The sequence below is a fragment of the Saprolegnia parasitica genome (genome assembly GCF_000151545.1).
Source record: "Saprolegnia parasitica CBS 223.65 unplaced genomic scaffold supercont2.24, whole genome shotgun sequence".
Taxonomy (NCBI): Eukaryota; Oomycota; class Saprolegniomycetes; order Saprolegniales; family Saprolegniaceae; genus Saprolegnia; species Saprolegnia parasitica.
In genome coordinates, this window is record NW_012156418.1 from 432051 (window position 1) to 449588 (window position 17538).

Here is a 17538-nt window from a genome sequence, read left to right on the forward strand (position 1 = left end):
TCTCTACAGGATTTCAACCAATCAAATGCGAGATGGACTGCGATACATGATTTCTCTGCCGCCAGATGCGGTAACGAGTCGGTCGCCAAGTCGTCCGTCAATTAAAGCACAAGCGCGTAGGCCCTCGTCTCTGCTAGAGCAGTGGCAGCGTACATGCGCCATGATAAACGCCCCTCCAGTAGAGCGTTGTACATATCTCCGCGTCAGGTCCTGAAGTTTTGTACAGTATCGCGCGCCCCGATATCCGATATAAACCAACGACGAACACGCTCGGAACACAAGGAAGCATTCGCACCGGTCGATGCGTGTTCGCCGAACCTTCGCGTCACTGGCTCGACGACGCGTCGCGGCCGATGGAGATGCGAGGTGCTGAGAGAAATCCTATCATTTTGGCGTAGGGTACGAGGAAAGAATGCGAGGATCGAGTTGCGGTTCGATGGACGGACTCTCACTGTCATTTTTGTACTAGTATCATGGGCGATGGGCCGCATTCGACAGCGGAATGCGAAGAGAGCTCATGGCGCTGTACCCACGTCGTCCATGGAGTCGTTGGTCGCACGGCACAGCGTTGGCAACGCCGTCGCGAGGACTTTATGTTCACGAAGAACTGTCGAGTTGATTCGAATGACGACGCGGGGCTGTGCAGCTACAACGAAGCCACGCACCGTTACCATGAAGGTATTTGGTGACCTACCTCGAGCGAGCGTTGGCTTGGAGTTGCTTTCTGTTGGGTGCTGCGTCAACGCCCGTCACTCAAATTGGACAGCACCCGAGCTGTAGACCGACTGTGCTGCATGCTTATCCCAAAGCTATTGTATTCAAGTGCAGGTGTCCTGTGACGCGCTGGAGTGGGCCGTTTTCACTGCACTCCTTGGTGAACGAACGTGTCTACCTCGATGAACACCGTTGTTTGGGAACTCGACTGTGTACTGCAAGAATTTTTAATGCTGCTTGCAGAGGAATGTCCATCTAATCGAGGAGCTTGATCATTGGCAATGACATGCGTGTTTCGTCGTTTACATTCGCAAGGCGACAAAAGAGGTTCATTGTTGTGTTGCTCGCCAGGTACATACATAACTGTCTCGTGTCAACGCCAAGTCAAAGCAAAGCCAACGACCGAAGAGCCTTCACGGGCCAGCATCGCTTGACGACACCGCGCCAGCATCGCGTCCAACGCATCAAGAGGAGTCAGTGCTCGTTGGCTTGATCGACTCGAACCAAGTCAGATTATCAATTCCCAAGCACCGCCTTAGGTGGAAACTCGGGCTTCTTTTTGGTTTGAAGACCTTCGTTTCTGTGCTTTGGGGGTGCTTGGATCGGGCGGTGAGTGGCATCGGGCCGTCCCGCTGCGGCCACGTCACTGCGGGCAACCGGACGCGATATCCGAACACAAATCTCCGAATACAGTATCCGGACATCAAGTCTTGGAGGTTTGCCACGAGCGAGGGCCTTTCGGGTTTGCCAACCGCACACTTTCGTCGAGCAAGTCATGCGTCCTTCCGCGGTCGTCTCGACCATCTTCGCGCTGTGCTGCTGCATGGGCCTCTCGCAGGCGGAGATCATCAACAAGTCGGTACGCCTCTGCGCATCAAGATGCGACTCTTCCGAGCTCTCGAATGACATGCAGCTTGGGCTAGGTCAAGCGCAGCTGGGACCTGACACGCCACGTGGCCAAGAGCCAAGTGGACATCACGTTCGCTGACGATACGGCGTCGGTCAAGACGTACGAAGTCGCGATCCCGCTCTACCTGGACGAGCATTTGGCGCTCTTGACGGCCAAGGCCGATAAGAACGTAGCGCTCGACGTTGTCAAGGGCAAGCTCGACGCGACCAAGCAGGCGCAGCTCTACACGGTGCACTTGAAGTCGCCGATTGCCAAGGGCGACGAAGGCTCCTTGAAGATCATTTCGCACTACAGCCGCGTCATGGTGCCGTACCCGGCCGAAATCACGCAGGCCGAGGACCAGCTCGTCATGTTCACGGCGCAGCACTTGTTCTTGTCGCCGTACGCGACGACGACGCAGACGACGCGCGTCAAGCTCGCATCCAGCCGCGTCGAGCAGTACTCGGAGTTCGCGCCCGTTTCGCTCAAGGGCACGACGCTCACGTATGGTCCCTACGCGGACGTGGCGGCGTTTGGGTCGCTGGCGTTCGCCAAGTCGCTCGTCGTGCACTTCAAGAACCATGCGCCGTTCATGACGATGACGTCGCTCACAAAGGAGATCGAAGTGAGCTTGTGGGGCCGCGTGAGTACCGAGGAGGTCGTCGACTTGTCGCACTCGGGTGCTGTGCTCAAGGGCGGCTTCTCGCGCTTCGACTACATGCAGATGCCGTCGGCGTCGTTCCGCCAGTTCACCGCGACGCTGCCCAAGGACGTGCTCAACGTCTACTACCGCGACCAGATTGGCAACATCACGACGTCGCGCATGCGCCAGACGACGTCCCGCACCGAGCTCGAGCTCAACGCGCGCTTCCCGCTCTTTGGCGGCTGGAAGACGCAGTACTACCTCGGCTACTCGGTGCCGACGCAGACGGTTCTCTTCCGGTCGGGCGAAAGCTACAAGCTCGAGATGGACTTTTCCACGTGCATTGACGGCGCGTCGGTCGACGACCTCACGCTCAAGGTCATTTTGCCCGAAGGCGCGCGCAACATCAAGGTGCACGTCCCGTTCGCCGTCGACGTCCAGGGCGAGACGACGCGCCAGACGTACCTCGACACGGCCATGGTCGGGCGCCCCGTCGTGCTCCTCAAGAAGACCAACGTCGTCGCGCAGCACAACGTGCCCTTCACGGTCACGTTCGAGTACCCGTCGCGTTTCATTTACCGCGAGCCGCTCCTCTTGATCGGCGGCTTCTTCGCCTTCTTTGTCGTCTGCATGGTGCTCTTCCGGCTGGACTTGAGCCTCACGAAGGCCGCTGTCTCGTCCGCGCCCAAGGCCAAGGTCGAATAGAGCACATGTCGTCGTTCTTGCATGCGACCGTAATTGAAACCCTTCTTCTCACGTGCAGTCGTCCCTACTACGCATTGGAGCCGCTGCAGCGACGCGTAGTACGTCGAATGGTAGAAACAGGAGCATAGACGTCTGCGACAAGCATCGACCGACGACGACGACCACGGAGCAGTCTCTCCTCAGCAGTACCTCTGGGACTAGATACCATCGTGGCCGATTTCCTGCGGCGGCAAGAGGACCGATGCATCCGAGGCTTCTTGGCAGTTGAAGCTGATGCGAAGTGGCCAACGCCATGTATGAGGCGTGCGAGAAGGGACGATGCTCGGTAGGTCTATAGCTTATAGTATTGTCACACCTAGACCTACCCTAATCCTCGAACACTGCGGCATCGATTGCTGACTTCCATTTGCCTTTACAGCGTAAAAGACGATTTGTCGTTTTTACCATCGAGCTAAACTAGCTTTCTACATCTCATTTCCCATTCATCGAGCGAGCGACCAAGCACCATGACTCTCTACAGCGCAACGTACCACCAGGACAAGGAGGCCCGTCGCGTCGCGGCTTTGGAAGCCCAGCTCCGCATCTCGCACCCGTTTCGCCGGCCTACCACCACCAAGTCGGTGGCCAAGGCTACGGCCAAGCCAGCTACACGCTCTGCCACTGCCACTGCGGTACGCTCTGCGCCTTGCGCTAGCAACAAGCCGATCGCGCGTTCTGCATCGGATTTGGCACGCGACCACAAGGTCGAGATCGAACGTCTGCAAGCCGAGCACCAAGCTGCTTTGGCTGCCATGACTGAGAAGCTGCATGCTGCCCACGACCACGTGCTGGAGCTTGCGCATCGCGTCCTTCGGCGCGATGACACGATCATGGCGCTTCGTCAAAAGCTCGAGCGTCGCGTTGCACGGAAGGAGGCCGAAGTTCAGCACATCAAGATGCACTTGGTCGACGCCAACACCGTCATCGCCGAGAACAAGACGACGATCTCGGAGCTCCATGAACAACTCATCGAGACCGAGACGGTCCTCGCTGACACGGTCGCTCAAAAGGACAACACGATCGCGCAGCTCTTGGCGCAAGTTGCGAGCCTGACAGCAACGACCTCCAACGACGCGCTTGACGCCGCCCACGACCACGTGCTGGAGCTTGCGCACCGCGTCCTTCGGCGCGACGACACGATCACTGCCTTGCGGGAGAAGATGGAGCGCCGCCTTGCACGCAAGGAGGCCCAGGTGCAGCACATCAAAATGCACTTGGTCGACGCCAACGCCACCATTGCCAAGAACAAGAACACGATCACGCAGCTCAGTACGTGGGTCAAGAGCCTCGAGACCAAGATTCACGCAGCCATCGCCTCCAACGACACGCTTCTAGCGACTCTGCACCAGCCAACTCGAGTTAACTTGTGGTCGAATGGACCGCCGCACTCGACGGACGACTTGGATTCGCTCGCATCGTCCGAGATGGAGCCGCTTGCAGAGCCATCGCCTTCCCATCCCATCAACCGCGTCCGGCAACTCGTCGACGCCTCTTCCAACTCCAGCAGCAAGGACGCTGCGACGTGCCAGACGCATTGGATGTTCAACTAGTACTAGGGAATAAAATCTAATATAACACGAAAATCGAAATCGATAAATCTCAAGAGATGTTTGAGACTGTTGCGATGAACACAGACATCGCTGTCGGCACGACCTCACGTCACGATGCGAATGAGTGAGGCAAAGGGAGAAGACGCGACGACGGCAGGTCCAAAATGCACTGAATAAAATTGAATTCTTCTTAGTTTATTGCCTGCTGCTAGTCGACTGTTTACCACCGCTTGCTCGTGGCTTTGCTCGTGCCCTTGGTGTTGGTTGCGCTGCTGTTGTTGTTGTTGTTGTTACCGCGCATCGCGTTCGAGTTGCCCTTGGCGTTGTTGGGCCGCGCGTTGTTGGTGCTGCGGCTGTCGTTCGGGCGGCGGTTGCCCGCGGTCGAGGCCTCGTCCTTGGTGCTCAGCGCCGCCGAGCGCAAGTCCATCATGCGCTCGTTGTTTTCGACGAGCGTGCCAATCTTGTCCGAGAGCTGGAGCGCGAGCAGCTGGAGGCGCGTGCGCTCGACCTTGTGAAGCACGATCGACTGCGAGCCCTGGTCCCACGCACCCTGGAGCTCCTCGTTGATCATCATCTTGGACACGACGCTGTGGACGGTCTTCGAGTCGAGGCCAAACATGGCGCAGAGCTGCGCGAGGTTGAGCGCTTCGTAAGCATCCGAGAACGCCATGAGGTACGAGCGGAGCGCTTCGACCTGGATCTTGTGCTGGACCATGGCCTTGACGCGCTCCGAGACACCGGCGCCGGGGAAGAGATCCCAGACCGCGAGGCCGCAGATGAGCTCCTTGCTGTACTGCCAGTTGCCCTGGGCCATGGCCTTGGCCGCCGACACAATGTGGTCGCGCGTGTTCTCGGGCGGGCCCGCAAACACGAGGCGGTCGTGGAACTCGAGGAGCTTGCGGAACGCCTTGGAGATGACGCGGCGACGGTCCTGCGTGCGCGAGAGCACCATGTTGGGCACTTCGAGCAGCATGGCCGACGTCAAGTGGCAGAGCTCGAGGAGCTCCAAGTTGATGTGCATGTGGTACGGCACCTGGCGGCGGCGCTCGAGGCGTTCCTGGTCCGGGTCGCGCTCCTGGTGGCGGAACGACGCGAGGCCCTGCGCGAGGAGCTCCTTGGTCTTGGAGCCCGTGCAGATCTCCGAGAGGCACGCGTGCGCTTCCCACATGAGGCCCGAGCGGAAGGCACACAAGCCGAGCTGCGCCATCATGCGGTTGAAGAGGATTTGCGTCGCAATGTCCGTGTGCACGATCGTCTCCTGCAAGTGCGACATGAGGAGCAGGTCGCGCGCTTCGTGGAACCGGTCGTGGACCGCGTGGTGGTAAATGTGGCAGAGCATCGCGCGCGTCTTGCTGCGGTCGTCCGCGTGCTTGTACACAAAGAGGCAGAGGTCGTTGAGCTCCGTCTCAATGTCGAGCGGCGCCACCTCGACCGTCGGCTGGCCGAGGATCGACGCCGGGTGCATGAGCGACGGGTTGTACGCCTTGATGGGCACGGCCTTGGCGGTCGTCGACTCGGACGCCGGGTGCAAAAGCGCCGGCTCGCCATACTTGGCACGCTTGGCGTTCGAAACGTGGAGCGCCGACGCGATCGACTCGTGCTTGTAGTACATGAGCTCGGCGCGGATGAGCGCGACTGAGGCCGCGCGGACAAAGTCCGAGATGCGCACATAGTAGGCCTGGACGCGGCGAGCGAGCTCCGAGAGAAGCGCTTCGTCGTAGAGGCGCGCAATGTACTCGGCCGTGTGCGGGTCCATCTGCTGGAGGCTCTTGGTGTATTCGTCCGTAAGGCGCTCGATGAACGCGGCGAGGTCACCCGAGACCTTGATGACGCCCTTGGAGCCAGCGACCGGAAGGTGGTCAGCGACAGAGTCGTCGTCTTCCTCGTCGTCGGCCGTCGCGTCGGCGTTGTTGCGCGATGCCGTGACGCGGATGATGTCCGCCTGGTCCTCGGAGGTCAGCGGCGCGAGCGTGAAGCCCGTGTTCTTCTCGAGGAGGTCCAAGATCGTCTGCATGTCGCTGTGCGCCTGCTTCCAGAGACGCGTCGAGAGCACCTTGTCGATCTTGCTCGACGTGTCAAACATCGTAGCGCCGACCATGTACATGGTGGCCGTGAGCTCACGGGCGGGGCCGAGGCGGCGCGAGTACTGCACGAGCTTGCGGAGCGCCGAGAGCTGCTCACCAATGTCCGTACCGCGCTTACCGCGAAGGGCAATGACCTCCTTGATCTTCTTGTCAAAGCCGCTCTTGGAGAGCTTGAGGTCTTCCTCGGCGGCGGGCTTCTTGGCCTCGGCGACGACCTTGACCTTCTCGGCACGGGGCGCCTTCGGGCCCTTGACCTTGGGACCCTTGGTGTTGACGGCAGGGGTCGCCTTCAACCAACGCGCACGGCCCTTGAGGAGGTTGACGTTGGCGTCGTCGTCATCGGACGACGAGCTCGAGCTCGAGCTCGAAGCCCAGTTGTCCGAATTATCATCGTCATCCGAATCATCGTCGTCCGAGTCCTTGTCGTCCGACGACTTGTCCGACGACTTGTCCGAATCGTCCGAAGCGCTGTCCTTCTCCGAGTCGTCGTCTGAATCCTTATCGCTGTCCTTGTCCGAGTCAGAATCCGAGTCCGAGTCCGAGTCGGAGCTCGAGTCGCTCGACGAGCTGCTCTCGGGCTCGCTCTCAAAGGCCGACGGGTCAGCACGGTATTCCTCGAGCTGCTTGACAATGGCTTCGTTGTGCTTCTTGATCTTGCCCTTCATGCGGATGAGCGCCTTGGAGTTTTCCTTGCTCATCTTCTTGTCCGACTTGTTCTTGAGCGACGTCGTCATCGCATCTTCGAGCTGCGCCATGACGCGGATGTAGTACTTGGGGTACCCGTTGGCCTGGATGGCCTGCTTGGCCTTGGCGTTGTCCATGGTCTTGGCCATCACATCAAACTCGCCCTGGATCTTGCTCCAGTCGTTGATCTTGAGAAAGTTGGTGATGAGCGCGCACGCCGTCTGGAGCGCCGTTAGCGCCTTGTCCTTGGCCGAGACGACGACGCGGACGTCCTCATCCGAGTCCGAGTCCGAGTCCACGCCCAGCGGTTGGCGGCGATCTTCACGTCGACTTCGCTCGAGCTCGAGCTCTCGCTACCGCTGTCCGACTCGGAGGACGACCCGCCCCAGAACTTGCTCGCCATGGTCGCTTGGAAATGGGGCAATCAATGGCAACCGGGACAAGCCCAATATTCCCTCTTTCCACTGAACACGAGAAATAAAAACCCACCGCTTATCTCTATAAACCCACGCATTAAATCCTCAAATTCCAATACCTCTGTAGACTGAACGGCGCCACCTCCAGTAATTTCAAGTGCGCAACCTCTTGGGCGCGATATTCATTTTGAGAGGTTGTCTCGGACCGCCTTGCTACGCCGTCAAGCGTCCATCATGACATCCCCATGGACGTCCTTGACGACGACGTGCATGGCGCAGTGCTGCATACACATTCGTGTACTTTGGACCTTGGATATGGCAAGCCATACCAACACACGATCGAATCGAGCGAACAGAGAGGATGGAGCGCGTCGCGGGCTAAAGAGGCGTGGGTTTAGCCATTCCTCGTGATTGGCTGGTTTCTTTTGACCATTCGAATGCCCCACAAACCTCGATTTGTAGTAGCGATGTTGGCTCGAGCGGTGGCCGGCTTGCGCCTGACCGCGCGTCCCGTGGTGCGCGTGACCAGCGCAGCCTTCTCGACGAGCGCCAAGGGCGACGACAGCAAGAAGCCCGTCGAGGACGACGACGAGACCGACCCGGACACGTGGCTCGGCTTCAACGGCGACCTCGACGCGGCGACCGAGGATGGTACCGCGACGTGGCTCCAGGCCGTCCGCACGGTCATCGACCTCAAGGAAGAAGAGAAGCTCGAGGCGCGCCGCAAGCGCCAGGAAGCGCACGCTGCGCTCCAGATCACGCGCGTTGTCGAGATTGACGAGCTTGGCCGTGCGTACGGCACGGGCCGCCGCAAGACGAGCAATGCGCGCGTGTGGATCAAGCCCGCCGCCGAAGAGGGCAAGGGCACGGTCCGCGTCAACAAGATGGACATGGTCGACTACTTTACGCGCGACACGCACCGCCACGAGCTCCTCCTTCCGTTCCTCGAGATCAAGCGCCTCGGTCATTTTGACGTGATGGCCAACGTCCGCGGCGGTGGCCTCAGCGGCCAGGCCGGCGCCGTGCGCCACGGCATCAGTCGCGCGCTGGAAAAGTATAACCCGGACTACCGCGTGCCGCTCAAGAAGGCTGGCTTCATGACGCGTGACCCGAGAATGGTCGAACGCAAGAAGCCCGGTCAGAAGAAGGCGCGCAAGCAATTTCAGTGGGTTAAGAGATAGAGTGTACACAGTAGGCCATATACAGACGCCGACGGGCTTTGCAAAGGTACCGCAGCGATGCAGTGCGATCGTAATACACACGCCGTCTTCTGTGCTATTCCACCGACTTCGAAACCTTCTTACACATCACAAGCATTACCACATAGAAGCGATTGACGCCGCTGCGCCATTATTGCACCCCTCTGTCTGCACCCTCAGCTTCAGCGTACATGCAGTGCCGGCTGCAGCGTGCTTGTGACACCTGGATCGGCGCAGCCAACCCCGGAGTTTTTCCGGACAAAGAGGAGTGGGTGGTCAGGACTGGGACGTCGGTTTTGGTTCAACTTGCTGTTCATCTCATTCGTCGATTTTACGGCCGCAGCAAGTAGGAGGTCCCAGTAGAGAGACTAGAGACGAAGAGGAAGAACGCGCATTCGGTATCTCCGCCTGGTGAATCCTATCTGTACCAGGCGGTCAAAAGTAATGCCATAGCGACCCGTGATGCTTCTATAGTTAGATGACGAACAGCGCCCGTCTGATTGTTGTCTTGGAAAGGTATCGTACATTCTGATCGACCGAAACGTAGTTAGTTAGAGCTTCGACTTATTGGCGAATTCGCCCGGTGGTTCTGCGCGTCCATCGCATGGACTCCGGTATAAATTTACATTCAGCCAAAACCAACTTGCTTTTGTTTGAAATGGCGGCGCTCTACGTGCGCTGTCGTTATAGAAAAGCACACACCTTGAAAGCAACCGATTGAGCATCCGCGAGAAACTACAATACATCTAATACACACCATTACGGTCCTTCCATTATATCCCTTCTTCGAAGCGAGCTATGTCGTGGCAGTCAAGAAGGTTGCGATTTGGTGCAGCTTGGCCTCGACGTCGTGCTGCTTTGCCACCACTTGGTTGTACTCTTGTTTGTACGACTCGGACTTGGCTTGGGACTTGGCGAGAGCGCTCTGGAGGCCCGCGAGCTCCTTCTCCGTGTCTCGTCGACCGCTGGCCAAATACGCCTTTTCCTCTAGGACGCCGATAGCATGTGAGTTGGTCGATCAGAATCAGAGATTTGCCTTACGCCGCAAGCGAGCGACCTCCGCTTTCGTCTCTGCAAGCGCTGCAACAAGGACTTTGAGCGTATCTTCGTGGCCACCGACGGCGGAGAAGCGGCGCTGCAGCTTGTGTCGCCCCAGTATTGCCTCTTCCTTGAGGAATGCGACCGACTCGGCGTCCTTCTCGAGTTGCTCGACTTTAGCTTGGCTCGCTGCATTCCGTGCCTCAAGGGCGCTAACTTTGGCGTGGCCATCTGCAACGTCCTGCTTGGCTTGCGCGATCTTGCTCTGGAGCTCGGTCATGTCGGCGCGCGAGTAGCTTATCGCGACGCTGTGCTTGATCATTGTACCCGTACAATCCGATCTAGAGTACGCCCCACCCCGTCACGGTTTGCTAACCGCCAGGTATTTTTGGAGATAGAGGACTCTTTGGCCCTCATGGACTCTGCCAACCTTGCGGGATGTTACCAGCTCTCCTGTAGGCATAGTCTAGGTAGATCGCGTTTACCGGTGATTTGCTGCCAAACGACGCTAAGATCGGTTCTGCAGCGCACGTTACAGCGCTGCTCCTGCTGCCACGTATGAGTATCCTCTCTCGTCACTCTCCCACTCTCTTTTCGGCAACGGAAGATTAAACGTGGCACTCATGGCGGCGCACATGCCGAAAACAAGAATTAGCTTCTACCACGTATCGGATACAAAAAAGAAGACGATTTTGAACTCAATCTTTCGTCCGGATACAATGCAGCCAATCATCGACGCGTTGTAGCCACATACAAAAAGATTGATGTTCATGAACGGGGGTGGACCGTTTATCCGGCAACGAGCGAAGAAGGGACTAGCCATATTTGTGAGGACGCACGCGATGGACAAGTACCGCAAGGCCAAGCCAACGACCAAGCCCTCGGAGCCCAACCAAGTGCGTGTCGGTGAGTTCGCTCATGCATTCCATGACAAGAAGAAGCACGTCGCCAAGGTGAAGAAGCTGCTGCGCAACGGCGCCGTCGTCGTGACTGCCCACGACACGGCCATCGTCAATGCCGTGACGGTGGCCGAGTTGGTCAAATCGACGCTGGCTTGTGTGCACTCGGTGGTTCACATCTCGACCGTCAACATTGAAGAGATCTATGAGCCTCTCGAGGAAGGTCTGGACGTGGTCACGGTGCCTAAGCGCGTTTCGGCGATTTCAATCCACCTCAGCACGGATGCAACCACGATCAACACGGCGGACGCCAGCTACACGCAGCCCTTGTCGCCGCGCCAGGTGGCTCGCAAGCCCCAACAGGATGGCACACCGCCATTGTCGGATGGCGCCTCCAAGCACCGCACACCCCGCCCGGTACGACAGGCCGTCGCCACAACGGAAGAGGCATCGCCGTTGCCAGAGACCGTCGAAGAAAAGTCACCGGCACCCAAGAAGCGACGCGACAAGAAGCCTCGGGCGGTGGTAGATCCAGTACCCATCGAAAACAGCACCGTTGAAGCCGGTGCTGCTCTCGATGTCGATGTCGCCTTGAAGAAGGGCAGTCAGTCCCGCAAGCCCCGAAAGCACTCAAACGAGCGGAACGCGGCTGGTGAACATTCAGGCAACACGGCGAATGGCGCACCTATCGATCGGCCGGCACGTCGTGGTTCGCGCCGTGGGTCGACCGAGACCGCGCAAGTGGTTGTCCCGAGCAACGACGCCACGGTGGTGCAAGTCGACGCCGCGCCGACCAAGAGCGAACGGGCGCCGCGGCGAAACAACCGTGGTCCCCGACCCGACACGGCGCCGACCAACGGTGAAGCCAAGCAAGGCGGCGAGCCGGACGGTCGACCGGCGACGGGCCGTGGCCGTCGTCATCGCGGCAAGTCGGAAGCCAGCAATAGCAAGCAGGAACAGGAACAATAAAACCTCTCGTTGTGGCGTATCTTGGTAAAGTTGGGTGTTTTCATCCTCCCTCAAAATACCAGACCGTCCATTCTAGTGCAGGATGCTCGAGCATGGCTTCCTGAACCTCTGCAAGCCGAAGGGCATGACGTCGCACGCGTGCGTCGCCAAGTTGCGCCACCTCCTCAAGACCAAGCACATTGGCCACGCAGGAACGCTCGATCCGATGGCCACGGGCGTGCTACCGATCGCTGTGAACCGCGCGACCAAGTTCATCCAGGTGCGACGACGACGAGGGCATCCGCACCTCTTGATGTGCATGGTGCGCAGTTCTTGCACAAGGCCAAGGCCTACGATGGCACGATCCGGTTCGGCGTCACGACCGACTCGGACGACATTACGGGGTGCATCGTCGCCGGAGCAGTGCAATTGTGCTGATCGAGCCACCTTGCTGTAGCACCGTTCTCCTCGAGTGCCCCGTGCCCGAGCTTACACACGCCCGCGTAGAGGCTGCACTGCGAGGGTATACTTCCATTCATCGAGAAAACCTTCCATTACGACAGCGACGCGTAGGTTCGTCGGCAACATCATTCAGCGCCCGCCGGTGGTCAGCGCGATTCGCATCGACGGCGAGCGGCTCTACCACTTGGCCCGCACCGGCAAAGTACGCGCTCCATGCTACGACTCATGTTCGCTCACAATGCATAGGCGACGCTCGACGACGTACCACTGCGGCACGTGACGGTCCACGGCATCCAGCTCCATACGTTCACGCCTGGCGACTACCCCGAGGTCATCCTTCGACTGGCCATGTACGCGCTTCTACATAATGGCACTCTAGGCGACAATCTCGGTCGATTGCAGCGAGGGCACGTACATCCGGTCGATTGCGCGCGAGTGTGGCGAGGTGCTTCTCGTCCAGAACGGAGACATCCCCGCCGGCGCCACGCTCGCATCGCTCCACCGCACGCGCAGCAACGGCCTCACGCACGAGTCGAGCTTGACACTCGAGCAAGTCGAGCGCTGCGTTCAGGTACTCTGCACCACGAGCATTCTGGTCGCTGCACCACTTGGCTAGGACGGAACGCTGGTTTTGACGCCACCGGAAGCCCTCCTCCAGCACCTGCCACGCATTCACATGTCGCCCGCCGTCGAGCGTGTCTGGCGCAACGGCCAAGCGCTCCTGTGGCCCGTGGCCGATGTCCTTGACGCGCCGCCGTCAGCAAGTCCTATGACCACGGCGGTCTATAGCGACGGCGGCGCGTTCCTCGGTGTCACGACACTGGCGCTGGACGACGCATCACGTTATTCGATTACAGGGTCGCGTCTGCTTTTGCATCCGTAGACGGCATAAAGTCCTCGGCGCGGAAGCTCTGCGCGGCGCGGATCTGGCGCAGCCACTCGTCGCGCAGCGCGGTCGACGACACGCGAAAGATTGCTGACCGCGGCGCCTTGGCAATGATGCGCTTGGGTAGAATATACTTTGACGTGGGCAGCGCTGCTTCCAAGAACGCGAGATCCTCGTTTGCGTTCTCCTCGTCATCGACGTCTTCGTCCGGGGCCGACAGACTATCGTCTTCCAATGACGCCTCGCCAAGGTCCATCGTGGTAGGCGCGATTGCAACCGGCGCATGCTCCGAGATAACAAAGCCGACGTCCCCATGTGCTGCGACGTCGCAGTGCACGGCGATGAGCGACACGACCGAGTGCTGCAGCATCTCGACATTCGTCGCCTTGGCAGCCTCCTCGGTCGTAAACCAGTTGAGGTAGCCGCACTCGAGCTTGAGGAAGACGCGGCCCCAGCGCTGGAGTCGGCTGCGGGGATGGAGCTTCTCGGCCGGCGTGAGCAAGATGGGCGCTGATACGAACGTCGCAACGCACGTCGACGTCGTTTTGGCCGTGACGCCATGGGCCTTGAAGAGGTTGATCATCTACGAGGCGCATGCAAATGGCGATGCTAGAGCCACATAATCACTTGAAGCTGGATGGCCTCGCGCTTCGTGTCGTCCGTCGGGTACCGAGCGTCGTCCATGATGATCCCTTGCGTCCCATCAAGGTCGACGACGCGGCCGTTAATCGAGACGAGCACGCTGCCTACCATCGTCGACGCTACTGCATCCAAACTAGCCGTACAAAGTGTTCGTCTACCTGGCGTGATCGAGAGGGTCGCGTCGACGACGCGCAGGACCACCATCGAGTTACCAATGCGATCAAAGAGGAACCCAAACCCATGGTTGATGGTCTCGCGGAGGCAAAAGGCGACACGCTCAAAGACAGGCGGCGCACGCACGGGGCTAGGTGGCCGTGGCGCCGATATACTCGTCGTCGTAGAAAGAGGAGGAAGAGTGGCCGGCGGCAGCGCCACGACAGGCTTGGCGATGCGAAGCGGCCACGGCTGCTTGGTCGCACACCGCGCGTTCAAGGCGTCGCGGATCGCACGCAGCTCATCTGCATTCATCGCGCTTTCTTCTATCTATAGCTCAACGGTACTCCTCCCAAGCGCCTCCTACCTACCGGTACCGTACTGAGACGCAGTGCAATGAGTTCGTAGTGCAATGATGCCCATGACCAGCAGATGTCATCACGGAAGCTTCCATGCTTCAAGAATGAGCGCCGTCGCCATAGCTGGCGCGTGTCGACAGGCCGAAGCCAAACCGGATCCGGATACACAGGAGGGTATCAATGACGTGCGTTGACTTGCATTTTGTATATCTCGGCCACCGATCATCTTTCCACCCCGAGCGTCGGAATCGCGCGCCGAGTGGCTAATCGCACGCCACTCTTGTGCTGCAGCGTGCTGCGTGGGCTACTCGGAGCAGTAGCGTTGCCACGTAGGAAGAGTATCTCAGTCGCCGCCGTCGCATGGCGCCTTAGACACCGCGCTCGCGGTGGTGCGCAAAGGACGCGGCGCGGACGAGTGGGCCGTGTGTCGCTTCCGTCTTGGGTACCTATTTTTATGGCCATGGATGGAGTGTAACTAGGGACCAGGTCGTCGTGAGGGATGTATACGTACTAGCAGTGTGCATACGGGACACGAGACGACTGTCAGAGCCCCATGAACGCCGCCCGCAGAGATGAGCGCTCCAGAGGAAGCTACTTGAGAGCTCTATATTCTGACACGAAGGAGACTGTCCCGAGATGCAGTCAGATTGCAGTCCAGAGTGTTCCGTGGTTCAATTGCATCAATAGCCTTAGGTTGTTGTGGCATCCTGTGACATCTTCAGCCTCGTACGCGCTGGGAAAGATGGTCTTTGCTTGCTCGTGGCTCTGAAATGCGTAGCTGTGCAGGCAGTACGCTCAATGAGAGGTAGTCATCGCGGTAGCGCGCTCAGTGGGGTACTGTATTAAGCCGCAGAGCCAAGGCGTTGGGTGCATTTAGCCTGTCCATCGATGCGCACATTCAACCTCCTGCGATACGTCGTGTGAGCAACGCCGGCGCTACGCTGGTACTCGCCAGCCTCGATCGCTCAGCGACTGGTCTCGCTCGTTCGTTCCATTTCCAATTCCGCTGCCATGTTGATGCGCTTCCTCGGTCTTCTTCTCACAGGCGCCGCGACGGTGGCCGGCTTCACGGGCGACGGCACGGGCTACCACCTCTCGGACCCCAAGACGGGCAACTGCAACTTCATGAAGTACCCGTCCGCGGCGACGACCCACTACGTGGCGCTGGCCCCCAAGTTCTTTGACCACACGATGGGCTGCGGTATGTGCATCCAGGCCAAGTGCAGCGACAGTGCGTGCGCGGGTGCGACGGCCACCGAGACGTTGTACGTCGTCGACCAGTGCCCGGGCTGCATGGACGAAGACATTGACATCTCGCCCGAAGTCTTCCGGAAGCTCACGAACGGCATCGAGCCCGGCGCCTCAAGATGACGTGGTCCTTCGTGCCGTGCCCGATCTCGGACTCGATCTCGATCTGCAAGAAGGCAGGGAGCAACAACCACTGGCTCGCGCTCCAGCCGACCAACACGCGGACCGGCGTCGGGTCCGTCTCGATCAACGGGTCGCCCACCAAGATGGTCGCGTCGGCCTTCTACTTTGTCGTTGAAAGCGTCCCTGAGATCGACCTCAGCAAGGTCCTCGTGTCCCTCTCGCCCGCGGGCGGCGGCACCGCGGTCTCGGCGACCGTCGATCTGAGTGGCGAAGGCTGTGCGACGACCAGTGTCCAGTTTGGCGGCGGCCCGGCACCTGGCCCAGCTCCCACTTCTGCGCCGACACCAGCTCCGACTCCGGCTCCTACATCCGCCCCTACACCCGCCCCTACACCCGCCCCTACACCCGCTCCGACGCCGGCCCCGACGCCGGCCCCGACGCCCGCACCGACAGACACCCCGACGACAACACCCCCTGCGACGTCTGCCAACGCTACGACAGCTCCGACGACGATGACGCCGATCCCGGCGCCGACCGAGGGAGCTCGGCTGGAGAGCGACGCGACGCCTGCGCCGTCCACACGCGGGACGACTCCGTCGCCGCCGGTCGTTGAGGTGTCCAACCAGAGCAAGGCGGATCCCACTGGCACGTCGCCGCTGATCATTGTGCTCGGCGCGGCGTGCGCCGTGGCTGTCGGCGCCGTCGCGATCGCGATCGTCGTCATCAAGCGCAAGCAGCGCATGGACAAGGAGAACGACTTTGACAGCGACTTCAACCTCGCAGCCATCGTGTCGCACCGCGAGTCGAGCGTTGCTGTCTTGTAACCACGGTGTACATGGCTTGAACGTAGATAGTATCTGTCCTGTATTTAATCCTACCAACGTGGTATCCATATATCCCAAAACTATTCGCGCACCAGGACAATGCCACAGCTCGGCGTAGGCAGCCAGTGGTGCTTCCGTCGTGCTCCGAGGACGATCGATGGCCATCCCGAAGACCTTGGTGTCACTGGTCGTAGAGGGTCCGAGGACGGTTGGCGTCGAGGTCGAGGATGGCCAAGACAACGTCCTGCGCACACGCAGCCAGCGCGTCCTCTGCTTCGTCAGGCGATATGGGAAACTAGAGACCAGCAGAATAAAAAGGCTCACATACTACGTGTACTACGCGTCTACCAGCGTCAGGAGGAGATCCAGGTCCATGGGATCGCAGCCCTCGGCGCAGTGAGTCCGCGTCGCGTCGCCTGGCAGCATCAAAAGGAACACGCGCAGATCTACGTTGACCATAAGAACGTCACTTATAATATGAGATCCAACATGGTAGGAGGCTCGACTTGGTTGCAACCACGGCTTGGACGAGGCTGACGAGCCACGGGTCGCGTGCCACGAGGAGGTCCTTTAGCCTCTACAAGCAACGGCGAAATGCTTAGAACCACAGCGCGTTATCGTACCCGAAGCTTGGCCTTTTGCAGCGGCAGCTCGGCTTGAAGCTTGGAGACGCAGCGCAGCACCTGCATCGCCTCGTCCTGAGTCAACCCCATCTCGCAAGATCTGCTCTTCTCTCATCCGGATACGCAAACCGAATTCGCCTACACAGTACCTCAGCTTCCACTGCACAGGTCGCCAGGTCGCCGCCAGGTCACGATGGGCCATGGTCATTGGTCTTGGCCCGCGCTGCCACACAGTTCTGCCACGCGGGATGGATCATTCGAGAGCCTCCGGATAAATAAGAAGTATGCGGATGCGTACTTTGACCAACCGAAATCATTGCAATTCCGCCATCATGCTGCGCCGCGTCCTCTGCTCGACGGCTCTCCGCACGTCCGCCCGCTTGGCCCCGCGCTGCGTGCGGCCGACGTCG

General features: G+C 59.5%; 9 protein-coding genes across 9 annotated transcripts; 5 read left to right on the forward strand and 4 right to left on the reverse strand.

The window, feature by feature from the left end:
* The first annotated feature begins 1462 nt into the window (after window positions 1–1462).
* Window positions 1463–3008, forward strand: SPRG_06356 (hypothetical protein). Its single transcript, XM_012345735.1, has 2 exons — window positions 1463–1573; window positions 1638–3008. Exons 1-2 carry the CDS (start codon window positions 1490–1492, stop codon window positions 2949–2951), a joined length of 1398 nt encoding a protein of 465 aa, XP_012201125.1. The 5' UTR covers window positions 1463–1489; the 3' UTR covers window positions 2952–3008.
* Window positions 3009–4760: 1752 nt separating this feature from the next.
* SPRG_06357 (hypothetical protein) lies at window positions 4761–7711 on the reverse strand (the record flags this gene model as incomplete). Its single annotated transcript, XM_012345736.1, has 2 exons — window positions 4761–7627; window positions 7666–7711. 2 exons carry the CDS (start codon window positions 7709–7711, stop codon window positions 4761–4763), a joined length of 2913 nt encoding a protein of 970 aa, XP_012201126.1.
* Window positions 7712–8142: 431 nt separating this feature from the next.
* SPRG_06358 (hypothetical protein) lies at window positions 8143–9010 on the forward strand. Its single transcript, XM_012345737.1, has one exon. The coding sequence runs from the start codon at window positions 8162–8164 to the stop codon at window positions 8903–8905; it is 744 nt and encodes a 247-aa protein (XP_012201127.1). The 5' UTR covers window positions 8143–8161; the 3' UTR covers window positions 8906–9010.
* A 638-nt stretch (window positions 9011–9648) lies between these two features.
* SPRG_06359 (hypothetical protein) lies at window positions 9649–10291 on the reverse strand. The gene is made up of 2 exons (XM_012345738.1): window positions 9965–10291; window positions 9649–9910 (listed from the first exon to the last, which is right to left on the reverse strand). The coding sequence occupies exons 1-2, from the start codon at window positions 10281–10283 to the stop codon at window positions 9720–9722; spliced, it is 510 nt and encodes a 169-aa protein (XP_012201128.1). The 5' UTR covers window positions 10284–10291; the 3' UTR covers window positions 9649–9719.
* Window positions 10292–10764: 473 nt separating this feature from the next.
* On the forward strand, window positions 10765–11855 carry SPRG_06360 (hypothetical protein). Its single transcript, XM_012345739.1, has one exon. The coding sequence runs from the start codon at window positions 10804–10806 to the stop codon at window positions 11827–11829; it is 1026 nt and encodes a 341-aa protein (XP_012201129.1). The 5' UTR covers window positions 10765–10803; the 3' UTR covers window positions 11830–11855.
* Window positions 11856–11911: 56 nt separating this feature from the next.
* On the forward strand, window positions 11912–13059 carry SPRG_06361 (hypothetical protein; the record flags this gene model as incomplete). The annotated part of the gene is made up of 8 exons (XM_012345740.1): window positions 11912–12088; window positions 12139–12231; window positions 12282–12331; window positions 12382–12472; window positions 12517–12600; window positions 12650–12841; window positions 12887–12993; window positions 13032–13059. 8 exons carry the CDS (start codon window positions 11912–11914, stop codon window positions 13057–13059), a joined length of 822 nt encoding a protein of 273 aa, XP_012201130.1.
* Window positions 13060–13121: 62 nt separating this feature from the next.
* SPRG_06362 (hypothetical protein) lies at window positions 13122–14266 on the reverse strand (the record flags this gene model as incomplete). The annotated part of the gene is made up of 3 exons (XM_012345741.1): window positions 13122–13739; window positions 13784–13902; window positions 13957–14266. The coding sequence occupies 3 exons, from the start codon at window positions 14264–14266 to the stop codon at window positions 13122–13124; spliced, it is 1047 nt and encodes a 348-aa protein (XP_012201131.1).
* A 1050-nt stretch (window positions 14267–15316) lies between these two features.
* Window positions 15317–16584, forward strand: SPRG_06363 (hypothetical protein). Its single transcript, XM_012345742.1, has 2 exons — window positions 15317–15633; window positions 15678–16584. The coding sequence occupies exons 1-2, from the start codon at window positions 15322–15324 to the stop codon at window positions 16503–16505; spliced, it is 1140 nt and encodes a 379-aa protein (XP_012201132.1). The 5' UTR covers window positions 15317–15321; the 3' UTR covers window positions 16506–16584.
* On the reverse strand, window positions 16543–17267 carry SPRG_06364 (hypothetical protein). The gene is made up of 4 exons (XM_012345743.1): window positions 17129–17267; window positions 16995–17082; window positions 16854–16951; window positions 16543–16800 (listed from the first exon to the last, which is right to left on the reverse strand). The coding sequence occupies exons 1-4, from the start codon at window positions 17216–17218 to the stop codon at window positions 16687–16689; spliced, it is 390 nt and encodes a 129-aa protein (XP_012201133.1). The 5' UTR covers window positions 17219–17267; the 3' UTR covers window positions 16543–16686.
* Between the last annotated feature and the right edge of the window lie 271 nt (window positions 17268–17538).